The sequence below is a fragment of the Trachypithecus francoisi genome, unplaced genomic scaffold (assembly GCF_009764315.1).
Source record: "Trachypithecus francoisi isolate TF-2019V2 unplaced genomic scaffold, Tfra_2.0 Lachesis_group3, whole genome shotgun sequence".
NCBI classification, from domain to species: domain Eukaryota; kingdom Metazoa; phylum Chordata; class Mammalia; order Primates; family Cercopithecidae; genus Trachypithecus; species Trachypithecus francoisi.
In genome coordinates this window covers 138310751-138338098 of record NW_022681468.1, presented here as the reverse complement: position 1 = coordinate 138338098, position 27348 = coordinate 138310751, and the positions used below count along the sequence as shown (strand labels likewise).

The window sequence follows — 27348 nt, the reverse complement described above, 5'->3', positions numbered from 1 at the left end:
ATCCCATTCAACTCAAAATATGATCTGACCTCAAACTGTACTTTGTCAATAAAGTTGATTTCTACTTTAGCAACCAATTAATAGATAGGAAATAGGCCTATGACAACAATGCTCAATCTGATTACAGTACCATCAGAGAAGAGTCATGAAGAAACAGACAGTACCAAGGAAGAAGCCGCTAAGATGGAAAAGGAATATGGAACCTTGAAGGATTCCACAAAAGATGATAACTCCAACCCAGGAGGAAAGACAGATGAACCCAAAGGTATGGAATTGACAGCTCTAGGTTAGCAATAAAATTGGGAAACAAAAGCTTTCACCACACAAGGTAGGGTGATCCAAAGAGCAAGCTCCATCACATCTGAGAAATCGACACAATCTGTATAGAACAGGCTTGGCGTGTGGTATCTTTATTTGAATAGCAATCTTTTTTAATGGTCTTGAGTTTCCTGGGATGGCAAACTGCTTTCATCTTTTGATAGTCTTTAGTGTTCAATGGACTTTGCTGTTTGGAGAGGAATGTGTATGACCATTAGTGCATTGTTTAATGTGTAATTTATAATCTTATGAATTTATTGAGCAATATTTTTAAACTTACTGAATACTCCTCTAAATAATCACATACTACTTATTCAAAAAGATCATCAAAATTTATGAATTTGACCAGGCGCAGTGGCTCATGCCTGTAATCCCAGCAGTTTGGATTGCTTGAGCTGAGGGTTTGAGACCAGCCTGGGCATCATGGAAAAACCTCATTTCTACAAAAAATGCAAAAATTAGTCAGGTATGGTGGTGCATGCCTGTAGTTTTAGCTGCTCAGGAGGCTGAGGTGGGAGGATCTCTTGAGTTCAGGACGTGGAGACTGCACCTCTATACTACAGCCTACGTGATACAGCAAGGCTCTGTCTCAAAAAAAAAAAAAATTAAATTTAACAAAGCAAAATTTTAAAATGATTTAAGCAGTGATTGTAACTTTAAACACTTTTAAGGACTTGATAAAAATAACAAATTCAATATATCAAATTTCCCTAAATAGTATAAACATATCTATGAAATATATAATGTAATTTACATCTTCTTAGGATTTATTATTTTATTTTTTGCGATGAAGTCTCCCTCTGTTGCCCAGGCTGGAGTGCAGTGACGCGATCTCAGCTCACTGCAACCTCCACCTCCTGGGTTTCTTCTGCCTCAGCCTCCCGAGTAGCTGGGATTATAGGCACGCACTACCATGCCCTCTAATTTTTTGTATTTTTAGTAAAGATGGGGTTTCATCAAGTTGGTCTTGAACTCCTGACCTCAAGTGATCCCCCTGCCTCACCCTCCCAAAGTGCTGGGATTACAGATGTGAGCCACCGTGCCCGGCCATCTTCCTAGGATTTTAGAAACTTTACCATACCCCCAAAGAAAAAGACTCGATGAGGTTATAAGTTCTAAATTGTTATGCCTTTGATTTCAGGTCTGAATGTGGGATCTAGTTGTATAGTTCATGGTTCCAGTCCCCTTGTTACAAAGTTGTGCTAATTACATCATGGAAATTTACATCTCTATGTCTCAGATAGATATTATTTTTCTGAAACTCAATGTCTTTAACAGAAGTTGTGAACAAATGGTTTGAACCTAACTTATTTTTCTGTCATTATGATATATTGACATCTTTGATATAATTGGAACCTTATTTATGTCTTATCACTTGAACTCAGGAGGTGGAGGCTGCACCACTGTACTTCAGCCTGGGTGACACAGCGAGATTAATGTCTCATTAGTAGGTTCATCTACAGAGTTTATTCTTTAGGAGTTGAGGGAGTGGGTCAGTGCTCTCTTGGGGGAGGTGGTGGAGGAACTCAGCTAATTTATCATCTGAAAACATACCACTGGACTCTCTGAAAAGGGATTTTCATTGGTTATGTATAACCATCAGTGGCAATGAATAGGTAGACTTTTTCTTATTCCTTGTTATGATATGATATGAGATCACAAGGACCAATCTTGCTCATGGTATAGCTCTTAATTTTGAAGCGACTGGCCCACTTAAAGGTTCCCCACCCAGTATCTCCTGCTAACACAAATAGAAGCAGGTTCCTAATAACCCTTAATAATAGACCCATGCTTAATGTCTGTGTATGAAGTAGAAGAGAAACAAACTAGCTATGTATTCAATACCTTGAAACTCAATAATACCAATAAAATTACAAACTATTTCCCTTTTATATTACTACTACCTTTGTAACACTTTATGCCTAAATTGGTGTAGCTTGGGCAGTGGGAGCTCCCTAAATTTCTCTTTAGTCCTTGTAGTACATCGTCTTTGCTTTCTAGCAACAATGGGATATTCTACACCCACTCTGAATTTTCCTTTCCCAAGACTTGAAATCAATTCTCCTTGAAGGAGTTCTGGTTCCTTTTTGTAGAAAAGACTTGTAGAATTGGACACCCAAACCTGGGTTATATGGGTTCAAATGAGTGGTAATAGTGGCGAAAGATGCTGCTTCTATTTCAGCCATTGGGACTTTTTTGAGACAGCACTGAAAAATATAATTTTTCCTTAATGTATCAAGTTTGTGTTGATTTTTCTTATCTTATACATTTTTATATTTTTGTATCCTCCTCTTCTCTAGCATGGATTTCATAGACCATCACAATTTTTTCCTACATTTTATATTTTCCTACATTTTACATTTCCTACATTGTACATTTTCCTATATTTTTTTCCTACATTGACATAGCTGACGTGTCCGCTCCAATTGTTTGGTAGTGACCCATGTTGTGAAAGTTTATGATATTTCATCTGGGTTCAGGAAGAAAGAAAGCTGTAATGATCAATTAATAATGTTTGTCCTGAGCAAGAGTAGGCAGAACTGATGATATGTATGCTATGTTTGGGGACCCTGTAGACCAATCAGGCTGCTTTGATATTTCCATTTAACCCTAAGTCACTCTGGATGGGTGGTAAACTCTTTTTAAAATATATATGTGTATCTTTTTGAAATTGTGGTAAAATGTACATAACATAAAATTTACCGTCTTAACTATTTTTAACTGTACAGTTTTGAGGCACTAAGTACATTCACATTGTTTTCATACCGTCACCACCATCCATCTCCAGAGCTCTTTTCATCTTGCAAAATCGAAACTCTGTACCAATTAAACAACACTTTTCCATTCCCACTCTGCACACTCCATGGCAATAACCGTTCTATTTCCTGTCTCTATGGATTTGACTATTCTAGTGACCTCATATAAGTGGAATCATATAGCATTTTTCCTTTTGCAACTGGCGTATGTAACTCAGCATCATGTCCTCCATGTTCATCCATGTTGGAATTTTCTTCCTTTTTTAAGGCTGAATAAATAGTTTAAACTATTTTCAAAGGTGAATGTATCATTTTTCATCATTGGTAATGAAGTTGGATGTTTTACGTAAGTGAGTGACTGCTTTTGTGACTGCAGGGTGCAGGACCTCTCAAGCTTTAGGGCCTCACCTGGTTAAGAGAATGGCTGATTTCTTTGATACAGAACAAAGCAACATTACTGCCCATGTCTGAAGGTGAGGTCTTATCCTGCAGATAATGCAGGTAGCGGAAACTAAGCAGATCAGAGTCCAAATGCCAGCTGTTATTTCCTGTGTAGCCTTAGCCTACTCACTTCGCCTCTCTGAGCCCCAGATTCCTCACCTCTCAGTGGATGGTAATATCCACTTGCAGACATAAGTGCAGGTAAAGGGCATCACAGAGTAGGTGTGATAATGACCAAACTTCACTGTATGTATATGCCACATTTCATCTATTTATTTGTCTATGGACACTTGGGTTGCTTCTACCTCTTGGCTGTTGTGAGTAATACGGATATATATATACAAGTATACAAATGTCTCTTTGAACTCCTTCTTTCAGTTCTTTTGGGTATATATCCAGAAGTGGAATTGCTGGATCATATGCGAATTCTATTTTTAATTTTTTGAGGAACCACCATACTGTTTTCTGTAGCAGCTGCACCATTTTAAATTTCTACCAATAGTGTGCAAGAGTTCCAGTTTCTCTACATCCTTGCCTAGATTTTTTATTTCTGGATTTTTTTTTATCCTAACAGATGTGAGGTGGAGGATGAATGGTAAATTTTTTAAAATAGCTAACCAAGAAAAGAGTGGCCTGTGACCTGAGACAGAGAACCAGGAATTGGGCAGCATAGAGCATTACAGCTCAGCTCAACAGAAACCCAGCATGCCTCAATCATCCCCTCTGGAAGTGGCCCATGTATAGCAATCATATTTCCCTAGAACCCAGCGAGCCATAGGCGACATCCTTTGACTTGCTGGGGTAACATTCTCAGTGCTTTAAACACCACCTTCTATCGCTGTGCACAGGGCTATAGGAATGCGAGCTGACAGATCTGTTTGGCTTCTTTTTAAGAAAACATTATGTAAAAAATGAATATAAAGGAGATGATTCTCAGTAGTCCACTATGGCCTATTTAGGATGTGAGTGTTTGGAGACTAATGATGAGAGTGGATTTCCTTCTTCATTAGGATTTCCACCAGATAGTAATGGGGAGAGAGGAACAGAATAGACTAAAACTCTATCCATTTACTTTTTTTTTTTATCTCCTAAGACAGAGTCTTGCTCTGTCACCCAGGCAGGGGGAGTGCAATGGTGCGATATCTGCTCACTGCAACTGCCGCCGTCCAGGTTCAAGCAATTCTCCTGCCTCAGCCTCCCAAGTAGCTGGGATTACAGGCATGTGCCACCACCCCCAGCTAATTTTTGTATTTTTAGTAGAGATGGGGTTTCACCGTGTTGGCCAGGCTGGTCTCAAACTCTTGACGTCAGGTGATCCACCCAATCCATTCAGCCTACCAAAGTACTGGGATTGCAGGTGTGAGCCACCACGCCCAGCCTAGGGTTATTCTTTGCAATGGCTCTCCTAAAACATTAAAAAGAAGGCAGGAATTTGGGGTTAAAATTAGTCCCTCTGCTATTGTTCAGAGATGTAATTTATTCATGTTGCCCTTGACCCCATTACTCTGGGATAAGGACAACTGACTCTAACACAGTTTAGAAAACACCAACTAAGTTTAAGCCAAGGACTAACAATTTCTAAGAAAAAAATGTAATTAATCCCCAAAAGGACATACCGACATATATCTTTGTGTTCGTAATTGTTTTATTGCATTTTTCTCAAGGGCTATTTTGCTTCTCTGTTATGAAACCCAGTGAGAAAACACCCATTGTCTCTAGATAGAAAAAGAAAATCATCCATCTGAGTGGAGGCAGGGTTGACTGGGTTTTCTGGGACAGTTATTCAGCAAGAAATAAACACTTATTCCAATGGCATGCCTAATGCTGTGCCTAGGAAGCAGCTACAGAAGGAATATAAGAACCAATTCCAAGGGCTGGGCGCGGTGGCTCAAGCCTGTAATCCCAGCACTTTGGGAGGCCGAGACGGGCGGATCACGAGGTCAGGAGATCGAGACCATCCTGGCTAACACGGTGAAACCCCGTCTCTACTAAAAAAAAATACAAAAATCTAGCCGGGCGAGGTGGTGGGCGCCTGTAGTCCCAGCTACTGAGGAGGCTGAGGCAGGAGAATGGCGTAAACCCGGGAGGCAGAGCTTGCAGTGAGCTGAGATCCGGCCACTGCACTCCAGCCCGGGCGACAGAGCGAGACTCCGTCTCAAAAAAAAAAAAAAAAAAAAAAAAGAACCAATTCCTGCCTTTGAGGACTCAAGCAAGCTTGAAATGGCCCAAGAATAGTCCTTAACCCATATGCTGGCAAGTGCAACACAGGCCACATACATGCAGACATATCCCACTTATTGATGAGCCAGACATATATAGAACAGGATCCCTTCAGGACAGAAAGTTGGAGGACGTTACAGAGTAGAATAAAGGATGAGGTAATGGTCCAGCTAAAACCACTTACGGAAATAATTATAAGCAGAACACATTGGCAGTAGTATCTGTGGGGAGTCTGTTTTGGCCTTGCAGTGTGTGAGGTGATAGCCCCATCTAACCACAGCAACCGTTTATTAACCATGCCTAGCATGAACTGGTTTCTGTGAGGAATATAAGTAATAATAATACTCTACATTTATATCATGTTTCAGTTTACAAAGCATGTTTCTATGCATCTCATTTCCAGCTTAATGTAAAAAACATCCAACTTCATTATCAATAATGAAAAATGATACATTCACCTTTGAAAATAGTTTAAACTATTTAAACTACGGTTTCCACAGGGACCCACATTAAGAATAGTGTTTTTTGGCCGGGCGCGGTGGCTCAAGCCTGTAATCCCAGCACTTTGGGAGGGCGAGACGGGCAGATCACGAGGTCAGGAGATCGAGACCATCCTGGCTAACACGGTGAAACCCCGTCTCTACTAAAAAATACAAAAAACTAGCCGGGCGAGGTGGCAGCGCCTGTAGTCCCAGCTACTCGGGAGGCTGAGGCAGGAGAATGGCGTGAACCCGGGAGGCAGAGCTTGCAGTGAGCTGAGATCCGGCCACTGCACTCCAGCCTGGGTGACAGAGTGAGACTCCGTCTCAAAAAAAATAAAAAATAAAAAAATTAAAAAAGAATAGTGTTTTTCAATGTCGGTCTAGTTGTCTGACTGATTCAATAATTATTCCTAAATTTTTATGGATATTCTAATAAATTGTAATTTATTCTAACTTCAACCAAATCTATAAAGTTGCTTAACTTTTCAAGTAAATTGCTCTCTGAAGACCAAAGAAAACTGCTTTCAAACTTTATTTCAGAATCTAAGTGTGGCTCTTTTTGCCAGTTGGATGTTTACTCATTCACATCTGTTCTGTGGGTCCCTGAAAGTCTTTTTGTTTAATCATCCAAGGGATGAGATAAGCTTTATAACACCCATAAACTCACTCCAGTGCTATCATTTAAGTTTATGGCTGGACAATAAAATTAGGTTGGAAAAGGTGATCTCTAAGATAACTTTCACTTAAATGTCCTATCATCGTCATATCTTTTTTACAGGAGCCAGAAAAGTTAGCCTATTTAATAAATTGGTAATAAGTTGCCTAATTCATGTGGATACACTTATTTTTTAAGCAACATAAGAGAATTCATGCCTCCCTTCAAGTCTCCGGGGATTCTGCCAGAAATGTCCAAAAATAATGAGTCCAATATTCTCCCCTGGGAGTCAGCAAGTGGGTGAGAAAGTCCCAGGTAGGCTTGGGAGAGCTATATATCAACATGGATTTTTCAAGGACAACAAAAGGGAATTTCTTTCTATATGTACAAATCATGAGTCTCCTTTTTAGCATTCACCCCTTGATTTACAAACCAGTAAAACAAGGCCCAGAAGATGAGCGACTTGCTCAAGATCTCATGGCCAGAGTGGTGGAGCTGGCTTTGAACCCATGTTTTCTAACTCTTCTTCCAGTGCTCTTCCAGTCTTCCATGCTGCATCTAATGGGCATGTAAAATGTCATCATTATGCAGAATCTTGAATCTCACAGTTCTGTGGCCTGTGTCAGCTCCCATGCATCAGTATCAGTTGCTTTGCTTCATCCAGTTCAAAAGTGCAGTCATGTAATCTTGGCATAATTTTAAGTATTATATCAAACGTTAATTTTTGTAAACACTCTTTTACAAAACCTAATGTCTTTAGTACAGGCAGTATGCAATAAGCCAACCTTATTGATTTATACACTTTCCCCAGAGGGAGACAGTCAGGACAGCATAGCAGAGTAAGGACAAATTCATGTTTAGAAAAGATATTTTTCTCACAGTGTTAAAAACCAGAACAGCCAGAAAAACAAGGCTGCATCTTGATTCTGGCCCTTTTCCCATCTGCTTCAGCGTATGTTTTAAGGCTTGTACTCTATTACCTCAGCCATGAGCTATTTTTTTTTCCAAAGGAAGATGAAATAAATTGAGGAAAAAAATAGTCCAGCTTTCCAAAGTCGACTCTCATAAGGTTTTCAGTGCATACTGTGTAAATAGAAGATTTGCTTTACAGCTCCTGCAAAGAGAAAAGTCAATATGGGCCAGCTGCTTTGCTCCAAGAGCAAAAGAGTACCTGATATGATTCCCATTGTTGCCAATGCTCTTGTAAGCGTGTGGAGGTCTTAAAACTGGTGGCAGTGGTTCCCAAACTTTGCTGCACATTGGAGCCACCTCGGGATCATTAAAAAGTACAAATGTTTGGTCCCTATTCCCAGATATTCTGATTTAATTGGTCTGAGGAATAATTTGGACATTGGGCCTTTAAAATTTTTCACTAAGTGATTTTAATGTGCATCAAAGTTTGAAAACCACTGCCTTGTCAGCCAGTTTAACAACAACAGCAGGCACTCAATTTCTCTAGTCTAAAAGGTAAATTTGACCCAGCCCCAGTCATTAAAGGCTCCATATTTATTTTGGTTCAAAACCAGGCTCTGACCCTGTATTAGTTCCCTCTCATGCTGCTAATGAATACATACCTGAGACTGGGTAATTTGTAAAGGAAAAAGGTTTAATTGACTCACAGTTCCTGAGGAGGCCTCAGGAAACTTATAATCATGGTGGAAGGGGAAACAAATACATTCTCCTTCACATGACGGTAGGAAGGAGAAGTGCTGAGCAAATGGGGAAAAGCCCCTTACATAACCATTTGATCTTGTGAGAACCCACTCACTATTACAAGAACAGCAGCATGGGAGTAACCGCCCCCATGATTCAATTACCTCCTACTGGGTCCCTCCCATGACACATGGGGATTATGGGAACGACAATTCAAGATGCGATTTGGGTGGGGACACAACCCAACCATATCAGACCCTCACTTAGCTATGTCGCCTTGGGCATGTCATTTAACCTCTCTGAGCCTTAGTTTCTTCATGAATAAAACGAGAACAATGATATTTAATTACTAGAATTCTATGAAGAACGACATATGGATATAGTATACCTATCACACTTGTGTTTTAAATGTTCTGATATAGCTGTCATTTAAGTTTAGAATCCATTACATTTCAAGTCTTTCAAATAAATCATTCATTGTCACTAAAAAAAAAAAGGGCAGAGATAAATCTATGCCATTTATATGTTTTTTTAAGACGTAGTTTCCTAGTTTGGATTCCATGCTCACTGGGCAATCTTCTAATTGCAATTTGGCTTCTGTATAGAAAGCCTTCATCCATTTACTCATTGACAAACATTTCTTGAGAGCTTACTCTCTGTCAGTCCTTGTTCTAGGCAAGAGGGTACATCAGCAAACAACATATTTCTAAGGGAGGAAGACAGTAAACTTAATAAATTATATGCTACAGTAGAAGGTGATAAGTAGTCACCTTCTGATGGATAAAAATAAAGCATGAAAGTGGATGAGAATGATGGGGTGTTCTGTTATAAATTAGGGAAACTGTCCTAATCATATGTTATGATCCCTAAGATACTAGTCTTACTAGAATTGCAGTCCAATTTTCTTCAAGCTATAGTAAATGCATTCTCTGTTGTGAGCTGATAATGTCAGTATAGTGAATAAAATAGCTTTTCATACATTAAATACTGTTTAAAATTCCATACCATTTTTATAGGTAGTGGGTTTCTGAACAGAAAGCAGCCTAATGCAATAATGCCGAGACCTTTATTTTTCTTTTGAGGCAGAATCTAGCTGTGTTGCCCAGGCTGGAGTGTAGTGGTGCAATCTTGGCTCACTGCAACCCCCACCTCCTGGGCTTAAGCAGTCCTCCTCCCACCTCAGCCTCCTAATAGCTGGGACTACAGATGCACACCACCACGCCTGGCTACTTTTTTTTTTTTTTTTTTGGTAGACATGGGGTTTTTCCATGTTGTCCAGGCTGGTCTCAAACTCTTGAGTTCAAGCCATCCACCCACCCCAGCCTCCCAAAGTGCTGAGATCACAGGTGTGAGCCACAGAGCCTGGTCAAGGCCTCTATTTCAAACTGTCTTATGTTGAGTTCCCTCCAAGGCATGCACTAAGAGAAGGATTTGAGGTGAAGTAGCTTCACTGGGAAGTGACCCCAGGAAGCACCACTGCAGGGTAGGTACATGAGCACGAAGGGAAAGAGGCCAATATAAGGTGTGATAATGACCAAACTTCAACATCAGCAACTGGAGCTCAATCCTGTTGAAAACTTCTGGGAAACAGTAGAACATGCCTGAGGATCAAAAAAGGTGATGCATTGATCTACCCATTTCATCCATCATCAGTTGAGGGCTGCTCTATTAGCTAGCTATGAAGAGGGAGGCATGAGAGTGGGCAATGTCTGCCCCACTATGGTGAAAACTTCATTTGTTTTTACTCTTCTAATTTGGAATTTTTAATGCAGTGTTTAAACAGACCAAGCTGTGGTTTTCCTTATCCCAAATAAGCTCTAACATCATGATATTGATATCAGAGAAGACAGTAGAAAAAATGCTTAAAATTATTTAAAGAACAAGACTATTTTCAGACATACTCAAAAGTTTCAGAAGTCCTAACGACCTAATGTGCGAATGACAAATTATTCATTAAAGCGAGCCCTATGGGGTTCAGTAATTTGAACTATTTAAAATAATGAAGTTCCATTGTTCAGAAATGGTCTACACTAAGATTTCTCTCCTTGCTCCAAATGCCTTATCTAACTGAATTAATATGAAATAGAAAACATTGCATTTTTAAAATAATTATTTATGTATCTATTTATTAGTAGAGATAGGGTCTTACAATGTCGTGCAGGCTGGTCTTGAACTCCTGGCCTCAAGCAATCCTCCCTCCTCAGCCTCCCAGACTGCTGAAATCAAGGCAGTTTCTACACCAACTATTGAAGCAACTAAGGACTAAAAATTATGGATCTCTTCTGGTGTCCATTTACCCCTTTTTGCGTAGGAGTCTCTGTGCTTCTTTGGGAACCAGATGACACAGATCTTCAGTGGTAAGGCAAGAGTAGGCTTCAAGATCAGGAAGAAAGATGCTCAGAAAGTCACTTAGGTAAATGCAGTGGGGGCAATTGGAACATGGTCAACTCTTAAGGCAGTATTATTGTATACGGACAGTAGTTGGAGGTACCCAGGTTCAAGCCTGGCTCTGCTACTTTTTAGCCATGTGATTACGACTTTATGTCTCTGTGCTTCAGTTTCTTCATCTGTGAAATGGGGATGATAATAGGACTGCCTCAAAAACTTGTCATGAAGAATAAATAAGACAGTGCATTTTGGAGCATAAAGCAGTCCTCAGCACATGATAAGCACACAATACAGGTAGCTCAACCAAGAGGACTGTGCGGTAGAGTAGAGATAACAGGGCTCAGATGCGGCTCAGAATGGGGTGGTCACCACACTGAGCTCTGCATCTATTGCTTCTGCAGAGGCCCTGGACTTTGAAAGCCTCTTTTTGTAGGCTATCTGGTACTTTCTAGAGACCTGGTTTCTTGGTGCTGACTCCCTAAGCTTTAGGACCTCTCAAGCTTTAGGGCCTCACCTGGTTAAGAGAATGGCTGATTTCTTTGATACAGAACAAAGCAACATTACTGTCCATGTCTGGAGGTGAGGTCTTATCCTGCAGATAATGCAGGTAGCGGAAACTAAGCAGATCAGAGTCCAAATGCCAGCTGTTATTTCCTGTGTAGCCTTAGCCTACTCACTTTGCCTCTCTGAGCCCCAGATTCCTCACCTCTCAGTGGATGGTAATATCCACTTGCAGACATAAGTGCAGGTAAAGGGCATCACAGAGTAGGTGCATGAGTGATGCCTGGTGTTCTTGTGCCACACTTGAGGCCCTTTGAACAGTGTTTACATCCTGGGGAATTTGATTAGAACCAGTTTTTTTTTTTTTTTTTTTTGAGACAGAGTCTTGCTCTGTCGCCCAGGCTGGAGTACAGTGGCGGGATCTCAGCTCACTGCAAGCTCCGCCTCCCGGGTTTACGCCATTCTCCTGCCTCAGCCTCCGGAGTAGCTGGGACTACAGGCGCCCACCACCTCGCCCAGCTATGTTTTTTGTTTGTTTTTTTTTTTGTATTTTTAGTAGAGACGGGGTTTCACCATGTTAGCCAGGATGGTTTCGATCTCCTGACCTCGTGATCCGCCCGTCTCGGCCTCCCAAAGTGCTGGGATTACAGGCTTGAGCCACCACGCCCGGCCTTAGAACCAGTTCTAAGGTTTGCCATCCAAACCTTGAAGTGAAGCACTGGTCGCCTTTTTGTCTAAGTTTTTACCCACCCCCTGCCAGAATTGGGCAGAAGACTTAGAGCTGCTTACATAAAGCCACACATTTGGACTTTTAACTGAAGTGATGGACTCTTTAAGTATCTGCCACTCTCATTCAAGTCCTTGGCCTGATGATGCTCCTCAGTTTGGAAGAATCATCCCTAACCAGAAATGAACTAATCTAGGGGCCCATCTGTCTAGTAAACCAAATCAAAACTCTTCTCTGCCAGGACATCAAGGTGGATTTATTTGTGTGTGGGAATCATGCCCCTTGACACTTACCAACTTGATTCTTCCTCCTGGAACCTCATCCCCACCTGCTCTCCTTGACCTAAACCCCTCAACACACAAACACACATATGCACATGCAAATAGGTACATTGCCTAGTTAGGGAAACAACCTTGCAAGTGCCGCATACGTCTAATATTTGTGGTTTTGAATATAAGTGTGGTCTCTAAAATGAGATGTCATGATATTTTCTGAGTGTTTGATTTAGTTCTCTTACCTCTTCCAGGAAAAACAGAAGCCTATTTGGAAGCCATCAGAAAAAATATTGAATGGTTGAAGAAACATGACAAAAAAGGAAATAAAGAAGGTAGGACTGGGTGTGGCTGTACATTGCAAACTTCACCCATTTGTCAGGGGGTCTTTCTATGTAAAAATTCCCACAATCAAATGGATGGTGCCAAAGTCTCCCCGCAGAGCCCCAAAAAGACTGAAGTCACCTCTCAGATGCAGAGGGGAACAGAACCTCCATTTCTCTTATTATTCAAATTAGCCTTTCAAGCAAAGACGTTTTCTTTTGTTTTACATTTTATTATGAAAAATGTCAAGCGAACATAGAACTAATAGTATAATGGATCCCCGTGTCTTCAGTACCCTTCTTCAATAATTACCAAATGCTGCCGGTCTTGTTTTATCTAGCCCCCTTTTCTTGAGGTATTTTAAACAAAGGCATTTTCTGAGCACATATTTCATGCACCCTGCAGTCACAAAAGCAGTCACTCACTTATGTAAAGCAAACACAGAACCAGGCCCTGTTCTAAGTGCCAGAGATGCCCCGCCCAAGGAGTGCACAGCGTCATTAGAGCTATGGTTGGTCCTGCTCTGTGATGTCATGGATAGGTGTGTTACTGCCAAGGAGGCGAGAAGGTGGGGTGGATCTTCGTACTAGGACAGAGACAGTTGAGAGAAGGGCCACAAAAAAGCCCTTCCTGGAAAGTTAAGAATGAATCTGCCAAGTGAGGAGAGATGGAGGCAGAGGGAACACTAGGTACCAAGATATAAAGGGACCAAGGAGAGGGGTTGTTCTAGGAACTGGAGCCATTCATGTCCCCAGGAACACTGGATGTTTGTGGAGAAGAGCAGCAGACAGGGTTGGGAAGTGGGCAGAGGCCATGTCCGGAAGATGTTTGTGCACCCTTCAGAGGAGGTTGATCTTAGCCAAGAGAGCCTAAATTGGGGCCTAATTCGGTTAAGAATTGAGAAATCCATCTGGCAGCAGTGTGACTACAGATTGAAAAAATAAGACCCCAGAAGGCACGAGAGAGATAAGGAGGCAAGACAGAGTCTGGAGCAGAAATATAGGGCCGTAAACCAGGGGACAACAGAGGAAATAAAAAGGAAGGGAGGAACTCGAGAGCTATATGGAGAAGGAGGATTCTGATATGATTCCCAGGTATCTGGCCAGAGCAGTTGCAAAGTGATGCCTTCCAAAGAAACAAGTAATGCTTCTCAAACTTTAAAGTGCATCCAAATCACCTGGGGAACTTCTTAAATATCCCACTGCCCAGGTTGCGCTGCAGCATCACTAAATCAGAAATTCTGGGAACAGAGCTCTGGCATCAGTATTTTTTCAAATCTCCAGGTTATTCCAGCGTGCAGCCAAGTTTGCAAACCTCTGAGATACAGCACAGAGGGAGAAGAGGTATTTTCAGCATACTCTTAGCTTGGGTCTTCTAAGTTGAGTGTGATGGCAATAATTATCAATATTCATGACTACTTTATTTGGTTCAAAATGATTTGAATTTCTAGGCTGTCAGTTATACTAAAATTGACATGAACTATATTTCATCAAATCTGTCATTGATTAAAAATGCACCATTGTTTTATGTGCTATTAAATTACAACATGCCATCAATGACTGCAAAGACTTTAAAATTAAAGTGTTCATCTTAGAATCATTGTAATACACTGTGTACCAAAATACATTCCAAAGCCATGGTAAATTGTGTGGTACATCAATTTGGAGTATTTGTTACTGTTTTCACTGATTAGCATACGAATCAAACTCCTGGTCATAATCAACATCTTGCAATTCAGTGTTCCCATTCCAGAAATGACCAACCTGGTGTAGCATGGAACTCTGGTGCTTGCATATGGAAGGCTCTGTTAGCAAACTTCAGAATAATAGCATTGGGATCGATGCTGCCTTTTGTCTCTGGGAAATATGCAGTATGCTCTCTTCAAGACAGAAACTCTTTCTCCACTGCTGTCATACGTGCTGTGCTTGACTTGGGGTCATCTCTCAAAGCCTGTGGGGGATCTAGGTCCCAGGGCTATGCAGTGGCTGCAGCTGTATAAGCAGGGAGAATTACTATTAGTTCTGACCTTTCTTAACCATCGTTGCCACCCTTTGTTTGGTAAGGGACTGGGTGACCTGAATCCCCTTCTCAAACCCAGGAAAGGGAGGATCCATGTGATGTGATAGTGAGGATAATGAGAAAATCTTATGTAGCCTTGAAAAAATATGCTTTTAAAAGGTGAATCACAGCCCTTCTCTCCTTTGAGCCTTACAACCTTAAAACTTCCTTTCAGGTTAGCAGGATGGCTACTAGCTTCTGTCTCCTAACACCCAGCTAGGGCAGAGTTGGCATTAGACCCAAGGGCCTTTCCTCTGCACTATGCAGGTTTTTCCACTGCACACAGTAATAGCCACGCCATAAACATACAATTTTTCCTTTTCAAAAGAAAGCAAAATATTTGCCTGTCTGTCGATTCAAATCACTTGGACCTCTTCACATCTGTCTTTGGGAGTCTGCCTTTTTTTTTTTTTTTTTTTTTTTTTTTTGAGATGGAGTCTCCCTCTGTCACCCACGCTGGAGTGCAGTGGCGCCATCTCGGCTCACTGCAAGCTCCACCTCCCGGGTTCACGCTATTCTCTGCCTCAGCCTCCTGCGTAGCTGGGACTACAGGCGCCCGCCACCACGCCCAGCTAATTTTTTGTATTTTTAGTAGAGACGGGGTTTCACCGTGTTAGCCAGGATGGTCTCGATCTCCTGACCTAGTGATCCGCCTGCCTCGGCCTCCCAAAGTGCTGGGATTACAGGCATGAGCCACCGCGCCCGGCTGGGAGCCTGCCTTTTATTCCATTAAAGATGTTGGCTGGGCGCGGTGGCTCAAACCTGTAATCCCAGCACTTTGGGAGGCCGAGACGGGCGGATCACGAGGTCAGAGATCGAGAACATCCTGGCTAACATGGTGAAACCCCGCCTCTACTAAAAAATACAAAAAAAAAAAACAACCTAGCCAGGCGAGATGGCGGGCTCCTGTAGTCCCAGCTACTCCGGAGGCTGAGGCAGGAGAATGGCGTAAACCCGGGAGGCGGAGCTTGCAGTGAGCTGAGATCAGGCCACTGCACTCCAGCCTGGGGGACAGAGTGAGACTCCGTCTCAAAAAAAAAAAAAAAAAAAAAAAAAAAAGATGTTGACACTGCAGCCTATTCTGCAGAGCCAGCATAAATGAACCAGTAATGAACAAGAAGTGCCCTTTGTGCCCTAAGGGTCAGGAATAAAGGAATCATCGCCTTAGGTGCAGTGCCCACAAAATGTATGTTCAGCTTCGTTCTCTACTTCATGCCTGAGAGAATGGGAAAAGTGAAAAACAAAAACAAAAGGGAGCATTTATTGAACATTTGCTTTGTACCTGTTAGATGTTTTATAGTCAGTACTGCAAGGCTACGGAATGGTCAATCAATGACCAGCATTCAGAACCTTAATCTACCACTACCTGAACAAGTGACCTACCCCCTCTTTTCTGTTTCTTCATCTCTGAAATGAAGATACTAATGCTTACCCATGAGTATCAAAAAACAACCCTCAAAATGCTTTTTCCTATTCTCTCACTCAACACAACAATCAACACAGAAGACTTCTGTGACCAAATGTGTGGGGGTTTCTCCCCACCACCAAGCAAGCAATCAGTTCTGCAGCCAACACCAGCTGGGTGTCTGCCAATTCAATTCCAACACTATCTACCTAGAGACAGCCTCAGACATCACAGGGTGAGGGCACAGTCCCAAAGGAGTGCCCACTCCTTCCCACCAGTTGCATGTCCAGACCTCTGGAACAGCTGGCTGACTGGCTGCAAGTTTCGGTTTCCACAGCCTCCTCTTAGGGTTCAGTTAATTTGCTAGAGTGGATCTGGTGTGGTGGCTCACACCTGTAATCCCAGCACTTTGGGAGGCCAAGGTGGGAGGATCACTTGAGGCCATGAGTTTGAGACCAGCCTGGTCAACATAGCGATACCCCATCTCCACAGAAAATTTAAAAATTCACCAGGTGGGCCAGGTGCAGTGGCTCACACCTGTAATCCCAGCACTTTGGGAGGCCGAGGCAGGTGGATTACGAGGTCAGGAGTTAGAGACCATCCTGGCCAATATGGTGAACCTCCGTCTCTACTAAAAATACAAAAATTAGCTGGGCATAGTGGCACGTGCATGTAGTCCCAACTGCTTGGGAGGCTGAGGCAGGAGAATGGAGTGAACCTGGGAGGCAGAGCTTACAGTGAGCCAAGAGCGCCACTGCACTCTAGCCTTGGTGACAGAGCGAGACTCCATCTCAAAAAAAAAAAAAAAAAAAGAATTAGCTAGGTGTGGTGGTGCATGCTTGTAGTCCCAAGCTACTTAGGAGGCTGAGGCAGGAGGATCACTTGAGCCCAGAAGTCCAAGGCTGCAGTGAGCCGTGATCATACCACTGCATCCACCCTGGGTAAAAGAGTGAGACCCTGTCTAAAAAAAGAAGAAAAAGATTGCTAGAATTCAGAGAAATGCATTTACTGGCTTATTAAAAGGATATATATATATATATTTTTTTTTTTTTTTTTTTTTTTTTTTGAGACGGAGTCTCACTCTGTCCCCCAGGCTGGAGTGCAGTGGCCGGATCTCAGCTCACTGCAAGCTCTGCCTCCTGGGTTTACACCATTTTCCTGCCTCAGCCTCCTGAGTAGCTGGGACTACAGGCGCCCGCCACCTCGCCCGGCTAGTTTTTTGTATTTTTTAGTAGAGACGGGGTTTCACCGTGTTAGCCAGGATGGTCTCGATCTCCTGACCTCGTGATCCGCCCGTCTCGGCCTCCCAAAGTGCTGGGATTACAGGCTTGAGCCACCGTGCCCGGCAAAAGGATATTTTAAAGGATACAAATAAAAAACCAGATGAAGAGATACACAGGGCAAGGTCTGGAAGAGTCTAGAGTGCAGGAGCTTCCATCCTTGTGGACCTGGGGTGCACTAACTGATTTGTTTTTCTAAGACCACCAGAGCGGGCACAAAAGAACCAGTGACTAGGCAAAGGGTAGGAGCAAAACTGCAAGTTTATTTTGGTCACCTAAGGTGTGGGGAAGAGGTCTGTCGGCCTCCGGCAAAGAAGGCCGAGAGTCCCCCAGTGGGGCTCTCGACGGAGTTCCTGCAGTCCTGACATCCCGACAGGAGTGGAGGACTGAGGAAGGCCACACGTGTCATCCCTCCAGAGCGGCTTTTCTAGGAGTGGGAGGGTAATAGGCAGGGCACGGGCGTGTCGGGGGGCGTTCCGCAGGTGCGACCAGGTAAATCTTGGTCTCTTCGGATTGACCTCACCTGGCGCATGCCTACTTGGTCTGCACCTTCCCGGGCGCCGGCTGCATTTTCGCGCGCGCGGGAAAAGTTGGTGAAGAAGAACCCGGAAGTGCACCATCTTGCCTCCGTTAGTCCAAACAGTCCAACCTTTTATTGGTAATAGTGATAAGGGGCACCGTGGTCTGTCTGGCTACTTCCTGCTGTTAAGGGGCGTCGTTAATGTCGGGGCCCATGGTTGGCATTTGGACGTACGGATGAAGAATAAAATAAGGCACAGTATTAGTATAGGAATGAGGAATGGAAGCATTTGTTGGAATAGGGGCAAAACCCAGAAGGAAGGTCCCAGCAAGGTTGAGGAGTATGAGATAGTTAAGAAAATTTAGTAAGTTTGAGGCGAGTGGGGGAAAGCCAAACTGATTTCCACTGATTGCTTTCGGTAGAGGCCCTTTTTAGCTGGGAATGAGGAAGGAGTGCGCAGAGTAGTTGTTGGCCAGGCAGCAATTAAGGAGTGGAGTTTTTGTGGAGTGGATGGCTTTCCGCTTACTCCTACTACAGAGATATTGGATGGAAGGCTAGGTCCAGAGAAGGACGGCAAAACAGAATAGGTAGCCTCACTGTTGATTAAAAAATTGATTGTCTTACCCGCTACCAGGAGAGTTACCCGCGGCTCGGCGAGGGTGATGGGGGTCCCCGAGTCTCAGCACCTTCAGTTGTAGTTGTTGTCCAGATGTAGGAGCTGGAAGGAGCTCCCAGGATCCTGGGAAAGGGGGTCACGTGGAGACGCAGCACCTGTTCTCAGGGTGGGGCAATCAGACTTCCAGTGTCCTCCTTGCTGGCAAGCAGGGCAGGGGCTGCTGGTGGATGAGGGTTAGGACATTCACTGGCCCAATGTCCTGATGCCTTGCACTTATACCAAGGCTGCGTTGGGACTCGGGGACCCTGCGGACACCTGTTGGCATAGTGTCCTGCCTTGCCGCACTTATAGCAGGTTCCTTTCGTGGCCTTGAAGTCTGTGGGGTATGTGCTCTCTGGTCTGGGGTTACAACTGGGCTGTAAAGCCGCTGCTAGGAGCTGGGCCTTCTGTTCAAGGTGAGCTTGCCGTCTCCTCTCTGGAGTTATAGACCTTAAAGGCTAATTTAACCAGGTCTTGTATTGGTGCCTGAAGACCATCCTCTACCTTTTGAAGTTTCTTACGAATGTCAGGAGCTGATTGAGAAATGAAATAAGATGCCAAAATGGTGGCCCCTGTGGGGGAGGCCGGATCTAACCGGGTATATTGGGTTAGAACCTCAGTCAGCCTATTTAAGAATGCGGCTGGATTTTCTTCTGGATTTTGAATAATTTCTTTTAATTTGTTAAAATTTACAGTTTTGTTTGAGGCTGCTTGCATACCAGCCAACAAACACTGAACCATTATGTCTCGCCTACGGCGCCCAGGCTGGTTTGCTTGGTAGTTCCAGTCTGGGTCTGCCGAGGGGACTGCTTGCTCCCCTAGTGGGATGGCGGCGTCAGTTAAATGTAGTTGGTTGGCGTGCTGCCTGGCGGCCGCTAGGATGCGCTCTTGCTCCTCAGGGTTTAGGGTGGAGGTTAGGATAACCTGGAGGTCATGCCAAGTTAAGTCATAGGCCTGACAAAGGTATCTAAATTCCTTTATGTAGATGGTGGGATTAGCTGAGAAATCCCCTAAACGATTCTAATTTTGGAAAGATCGGCCAATGAAAAAGGGACATGTACTCTGACTACCCCCTCCGCCCCAGCCACCTCTCGCAAAGGCGCTAACACTGTAGGAGGGTGTGGGGCAGGAGTGGAGGCATCAGCAGGGCACTTAGAGCGGGTGTGTGCAGAGACAGGAGACTCAAGACAGCCAGTTGGGGGCCCCGAAGGAGGCACGGGACTGAGTGGATTACTAGTAGGTAAGGAAGAGGAAGGAGGAGTCTGGATGGGGAGGGGGAGGAGTCTGGGCAGGAAGGGAGGGGTTGGAGAGAGCGGGGAGAGAAGGAGGAGTATAGGGCAGGTCAGGACGAGAGCATAAGGCCCAAAAGCCTTGTAAGTAATTAATTTAAGACCACTTGCCTAGCCACTGGCAGAAATTGCTGAGGTCGATCACGCCACAGTGGAAAGGAAAATTAACTGCTTCCTCCTAAGGTCTTGTTCGACCTGTAAGGTTTTTAAATTGGCTAGGAGGCACCCTAAGGGGGTGCTCTTCGGAAATTTGGACTGGGGGGTTTCCCATTTGTTTCATCTTTACCAACACAATGGACACAATGGAAATGGAAGTGGATCTCTGCCTGGCTTCAAAGCGTCCTTTGGAACCAGCAGAGACAGACTGGAGGCTCATGGAGCCAAAGTGGAGATTACCTTCAGGCGGACGTCTCCGTCCTGAACAGGTCTCCAGAGCCACTTGGTGGCTCAAAATGGACCTCGGACCTGCGCAGGATTTTGGCCAAGGGAGGTAAAGAGGAGACAAGGTCACTTACCCCAGAGAGGCCGTGAGAGTGAGGGAAGCAGGTCTCAGGTCCTGGTCTGTCTGCTGTGTGGGAGCAGGAGGAGGTTCCTCAACCCTTAGAGGCCTGAGGAGGGGTCTCCTCCCGGGTCTTCGGCACCAACTGATTTGTTTTTCTAAGACCACCAGAGCGGGCACAAAAGAACCAGTGACTAGGCAAAGGGTAGGAGCAAAACTGCAAGTTTATTTTGGTCACCTAAGGTGTGGGGAAGAGGTCTGTCGGCCTCTGGCAAAGAAGGCCAACAGAGTCCCCCGGTGGGGCTCTCGACGGAATTCCTACAGTCCTGACATCCCGACAGGAGTGGAGGACTGAGGAAGGCTGCCCGTGGCGTCCCGCCAGAGCGGCTTTTCTAGGAGTGGGAGGGCAATAGGCGGGGCACGGGCGTGTCAGGGGGCATTCCGCAGGTGCGACCAGGTAAATCTTGGTCTCTTTGGATTGACGTCACCTGGCGCATGCCCAGTTGGTCTGCACCTTCCCGGGCGCCGGCTGCATTTTTGTGCGCGCGGAAAAGTTGATGAAGAAGAACCCAGAAGTGCACCATCTTGCCTCCGTTCGTCCAAACACTAACCTTCCGGCATGTGAATGAGTTTTTGTTCACTTTCCTGTCAGCCTCCACGTGTTCACCTATCTGGAAGCCCCTGAACCCTGTCCTCTTGGGCCTTTCATGGAGACTTCATTGGATGGACATGATTGGCAACCAAGTAGGGATGTGATTGGACAAAAAGGGCATGGTCTAAACCCAGTAAGGCCTGTCTCTTTAGATTCTTTTTGACCTCTCTGTGCAGCATTCCTTCCTCCAGGGTACAGGGCAGGACCCTCTATGGATCAAGGGTCTTACAACCCACAATCAGGTTAGAGTCCTTCCTTGGCTGGGTGAAAGGAGGGCAGGTCAGAGAATGATTCTGCTTCCTGAGGCCTTCTTCTCAGGCCCAGAGTGCCCCAACTTTATGACAAAGGGCTGAAACAAGGGCTATGAGAGTTATAAGCCAGGAATCATGGACAAAAACGTATATAGATAGTTAGATGATGGATGGAAGGAAGGAAGGAAGGAAGGAAGGAAAGAAAGAAAAGAAAAGAAAGAAAGTCATAGGGTATAACCTAATGGGGTTTTGTAGGGAGCAATTAAGGTGATGGCTGTAAAGTGCTCAGTGCTGGGATTTCTCTTTCAATCCTCGTGGCTGTGCCCTAACAGGGAGCAGATGTCCTGCTTGCCAGAGAGGAAATAAGCCCTGTCTAAGCCTCACTCACTCAGTGATTGTAGAGAGGTCCTTCATGGTTCGTTTTCCTTTCTCATAGGAGCTTAAGGATACCCAAGTGACCCAGGTTCAGACTACATTCAGGCTCGCTAAGGGTGGCTGCTAAACCAACCTTTTATACCCACTCTCCCCTTTCTCTCCTCCTTACCAATGAACAGAAAGCAGGGTTCTCTCTAGTCATTTACAGCTATAATTGCTTAATATTTAAAGGATCAAGAGAAAATGGGGGTTTTAAAAACCTTCAGAAAGGTGTCATAGGCAGCCTTCTTACCTGGAAATCTATTTTTGGTGGGTGTTTTGACAATTTATACAGATTTTGTTTGTTTGTTTGTTTAAGTAGGACAGAGGAACCAAAAAGAGTTTACAGTTTGACTTTTTGCTCCTTACATACAATTCAAATAGCATGAAATAAAGTAACTCTTAATTTGAAAAAAAAAAGTGATTTGTCACATCAACAGGGACTTAAACCTAGTGTTAAGTCAGGAAGTCAGAACACCCGGTTCTGATCATAACTTCTACTACCTATGTGACCTTGAACAATGCACTTAACCCTCAAGTGTGGTTCCTGGACCAACAGCATCAGTATCACCTGACAGCTGTTTAAAATGCATAACCTGGATCCTCACCCCAGACCTACTGAATATGACTCTGCTGTTTCCCAATAGCTCCAGGTGTTTGGTATAAACATTAAAGTTTGCAAAGCCCTGGTCATGAGCCTATTTCCTGTTTGGTCAAATGGGGATGGTATGACCCACCTGAACATCTCACAGGGTTGTGATGAAGAGCAGATGAGATAATACATGTAAACATTATTTTATACTGCAAAGTACTGCACAAATGCCACCAATTAAAATGTCTCCCAATGTGAAAAATGGAGAATGGTAATTGTGTTATCATATAAAATGCTTCTCAGTTAATGGTAATCACTGTAATGGGGTTGGCCTTTCCTGATCTTTGTTCATGATGCTGTAATAATATTTTCCAGATTATGACCTTTCGAAGATGAGAGATTTCATCAACCAACAAGCTGATGCTTATGTGGAGAAAGGCATCCTTGACAAGGAAGAAGCTGAGGCCATCAAGCGCATTTATAGCAGCCTGTAAAAATGGCAAAAGATCCAGGAGTCTTTCAACTGTTTCAGAAAACATAATATAGTTTAAAACACTTCTAATTCTGTGATTAAAATTTTTTGACCCAAGGGTTATTACAAAGTGCTGAATTTGCAGTAGTTAACCTTTTACAAGTGGTTAAAACATAGCTTTCTTCCCATAAAAACTATCTGAAAGTAAAGTTGTATGTAAGCTGAGATTTTGTATACAGAATCCTTATTTCCTCATAGACTTATATTTTATAATCAGAATATGCTGATTTGAAAAAGCCTCTAATGGACTGACCTTAAAACTCACCCTTCTTCCACTGTCTCATCCACACAAGCACTCCCTGAAGAATTAAGTGGGTTCTGTTTTCAAGACATGCCAGGTACCAAAGCACCTTGCAGAGTATGTCTATTACAGGATGTCGTTTCCACTAGCAGTTCCCTTTGGGGAGTTGAAATAAATTCACATTTTCTCAAAGTCTCATAGCTTTGGAGGAGCCATCTGCTTTTTTGGTTGCTCTTTTTAGCTGGCTTTTTATTAGGCCCAGTGACATAAAAAGGATCCAGGTAAATGGGTATAGGATTTGCTGGATTTACTAACAATTTCGCCCTGCTCTTAACACTTCCTATTAGTGACTTTTCAGACATTTTTACTTATAGAGATATTTATGTACTCTCTAAGAAGACAAATGAGGTCATAAACCCTGCATAAAGCAAGGTAAAAATGTATGCCACATCTCAGTTATCTAAACTGGATTAGATCCAAGCCAAGGTTTCCCAACAGAGGGCAAAGGGCCAGGCAGTAGGGTAGAAATCGAGATAAAAATCATTCCTTCCTTGTGATCCAAAGCTGGTAGAGCAGCTTCCCTAGAGGAAAAGGTTAATGAACTCCAGGTCCCTGCAACTCAGCCCCCACCACAAATACAGCCCTGGAAACATACAGTGGCCCAAGGTCCTCTTGAAATGTTAATGATTAATGTTCCCAAACCAGAGAATGCTTTGAAAATGTATTACTCGGTGTAAATTAATTACATACATATTTTTCTATATATTTACTTCAAATTGTAAAAATAACATAATGCTTTGTGTATTAGAGTGAAGCCAGCCGGACTTCCTGGGTCGAGTGGGGCCTTGGAGAACTTTCCTATCTTACAAGAGGTTGTAAAACGCACCAATCAGTGCTCTGTAAAACACACCAATCAGTGCTCTGTAGCTAGCAAGAGGTTTGTAAAATACACCAATCAGCGCTCTGTAAAACGCACCAACCAGCACTCTGTAAAATGCACTAATCAGCAGGATTCTAAAAGTAGCCTATCGCAGGGAGGATTGAAAAAAGGGCACTCTGATAGGGCAAAAAGGGAACATGGGAGGGGACAAATAAGGGAATAAAAGCTGGTCACCCCAGCCAGCAGCAGCAACCTGTTCTGGTCACCTTCCACGCTGTGGAAGCTTTGTCCCTTCGCTCTTCAAAATAAACCTTGCTACCACTCACTTTTTGGGTCAGTGCCATCTTTAAGAGCTACAACACTCACCGCAAAGGTCCTTGGCTCCATTCTTGAAGTCAGCAAGACCACAAACCCACTGGCAGGAACCAACTCTGGACACATTAGCTGTCACTGTTTCAAACGGTCTTTGACACCTGCATTGCTGTCCTGAATGCCCCTACTTGGTATCCCACCTTTTGGTGGGGACTGTGGGGGAAAGGCTATTTTCTTCTCCCATCCTCTCCAGAGAGTTGCAAAAACAAACAAAAGCCAAAGCCTGACAGACACACACACGAACTAAACTCAGTATGTTCTAGAGAAGCCAGTACCCATCCGTGAGTGGGGACAGGGAACTAAAAACACCTTTGTCCAAATAACACTTGCCAAAACACAGTGAATCAGACTGTTTCCATGAGTCATCTTTGATAACATGACTGACTCTGATTCAGCCATACCCAAACAGGCTGCGTGTGCATCAGACAATAAACTGGCGCTGGCTAAAGCATTTTATCCATTCACTTTTCTATAAAGTATCTAAATTGCAGTATTTTTAAAAATAAGAAACGTACTTAGGGAGTTTATTACGGTTCTCAAAGCACATTGGCATTCATTAGCTCCCATCCATAACCAAAACAAAAGGAAGATCATCAGTCCCGTTTTATGAAAGAGGAAACTGGTTCACAAAGGGAACAAAAGCACAGGATATGCTCCAGCTCATGCAGCCAAGAAATGGTAAAGTTGGGATAGAACCTAAGTTTCTTGTCTCTCAGCCCACTCCAGTGATTCTATGTGCAAGGTAGGGACTAAAGTACTCAGTCCAGAATAGTTTAACTGTGACCACAAAGAATTCCAAGTTACTAATAACTTGAAGATGACCAATGTTTTGGCTAGAGAATGCTAAGAGAGACCTTACGCAAGAATAAAACACTCAGAAAAAAAATGTTTTTGAGATTGTGGTCCTAATTTCAAATTTGAGCTGTTACGTCTTTTGGATTACTCTCAAATTTCAGAACATTTTATGTTAAATAGCATGATAACTCTACATTTTTAATGGTTCCTAGGCCACCACAGATGTTTGTTTGAACATTTTCTTACACGCATACCTGTTTTCCTCCCCTTATTTTTTTTCATTTAGGTCTCTCTTCATCCAACTAACTCCCCACAGTTCAGGTAGTGAATACAAGAAAACAGCAAAGCATGATCAAGAGGGTACCCTATTTCAAAGATCCTATAATGTGAGAAAAAAAAGATAAGACACAGGGATTATGTATGTTAGGAACAAACAAAAAAATCAGCAAGACGGGCTGACAGCTACTGTTTCCCATTGATGCAGCAGTTGGTCAGCCTCAAGGGTTGGATATGTGCAGTTCTAATTCTGCAAGCTCTGATGCATTAACACCTAAGGGCACTTGTTTCTTGCTTAATGGATGAGCTGGAGAAGCACAATGGGGGAAAGAAAACAAGGGAAGATGAAAGAAAGGAGAAAAAATAACAAAAAGAAGAAAGTGAAAGTATTTTTGCTATGCTGGGATGGGGTAGATATGGGGATTTTTTGTGGAAGCCTAAAGATTTATTTAATCTAACAGTTGAACAGAAATTGAGACCAAAACAATATTTAATTATAAATGATATATTGCTTAAAGTATACTATTGTAATCTATACATATAATAAAGACCAATTAAATTATGAGAATAAAAGTCAATTTAAATAAGTAGAGGACTACTAAACACTCATAAAGTAACTTAGCAATGAAATCTAAACTAGAATTCTGCAATATAATGTCAGATTATGGTATTATTTATTTATTTGTTCTTTTGATTTATTCCATCTTTTCACCATATCTGAATCACATTAGGTCAATGAAAATGCCAAGATTACCAGTAATTGTAATTGATTTGCTTTTAGATTAGTAATACTTTTTTCAAAATTGCATTTATAACAATAAAAACCATTAAAGTGAAGAAGGAGCTGTCACCATTTAAATATATAATTTAAAAGTCAATTTTATTTTCTCATTTGTTAAAAAAATGAAGACTCAAGTTTAAAAACATAGTTTATTTTCTCATTCAGGCTTTGTAGTTTATTGTTACAAAATAGCAGACAAAATTTGGTTCTTTATATTAATAGAGAATACGTAAGACATATCGAAATATATATACAGCACTTAAGTTATAAACATACAGCAAATTCAGCATCACTTAAACAGCAACCATATTTTCACATGATCAGGATTGCATAAGGAGATAAACATTATTTTTAGCCTAAATATATAAATAGTCTTTGATGCTTTATGTCAATTAGTATTTATAAAAGCTAGTCTAAAAACTAACACCACCTACAAAAGTGATGAGCTTTAGGATACGACCTTGCCATCATGCCATAATAAAGACTTAAAATTATAGAAAGCCAAAGGGAACTAATCACTTCAGTGCAATTGCAGCAGGTAGAACTACCTAGTTATGATTTTAAGATGGACACTATAGGAATCCAGAAGGGATGTTTTTGAATCTTGAGTTGTTGGATTCTTTATGGTCCAAACATATCTTAATTTTGGTTAGAGTTATGCCCCCAAATCACCTAACTGTGATAGAGGGAAGTTGCATAGGGACTTTCTTCATCTCTGAAAGAAAATAAATACAGCATAAATCAGTGTTTAGAACTGTATTCAGAAAACTAAAACATAAACTTATTATACAATTTAATATCCACTTGCCAAAGAAGGAATATATCAACTTAGAATATTGTGCATGCCTAGAAAATTGTATGAAATGCCAATACTTAAGACATACCTTACTATCTCCATTTTATTCATATCTCAGTTATTAGAATAAATAATATCATTCATTTATGTATTTATATTTGTATATATTATATTTAAATATATTTTAAATCTATACTAAATTATATTCATATTTATATTTATGTTTTCTATATTCCACCTCTTTCTCAAAAGGATTTAAGGTACCAACAACAAAAGGCATGTATATAATGAGATGAAAAAAAAGAAATAAAAAAATCAGGACT

The 27348-nt window shown here is 42.5% G+C and overlaps 2 protein-coding genes across 4 annotated transcripts in view; one reads left to right on the top strand and one right to left on the bottom strand.

The window, feature by feature from the left end:
- SCG3 (secretogranin III) overlaps positions 1-23051 on the top strand; it is a 43433-nt gene extending 20382 nt beyond the window's left edge. The window contains exons 10-12 of the mRNA XM_033190114.1: positions 128-265; positions 12668-12748; positions 22728-23051. Coding sequence (XP_033046005.1) covers positions 128-265; positions 12668-12748; positions 22728-22846 — 338 coding nt within the window. The 3' untranslated portion in view covers positions 22847-23051. The remainder of the gene's footprint in view (positions 1-127; positions 266-12667; positions 12749-22727) is intronic.
- A 3308-nt stretch (positions 23052-26359) lies between these two features.
- LYSMD2 (LysM domain containing 2) overlaps positions 26360-27348 on the bottom strand; it is a 29137-nt gene continuing 28148 nt past the window's right edge. For all 3 annotated transcript variants that reach the window (XM_033190111.1, XM_033190110.1, XM_033190112.1), the window contains exon 3: positions 26360-26944. In XM_033190111.1, coding sequence (XP_033046002.1) covers positions 26902-26944 — 43 coding nt within the window. In that variant the 3' untranslated portion in view covers positions 26360-26901. The remainder of the gene's footprint in view (positions 26945-27348) is intronic.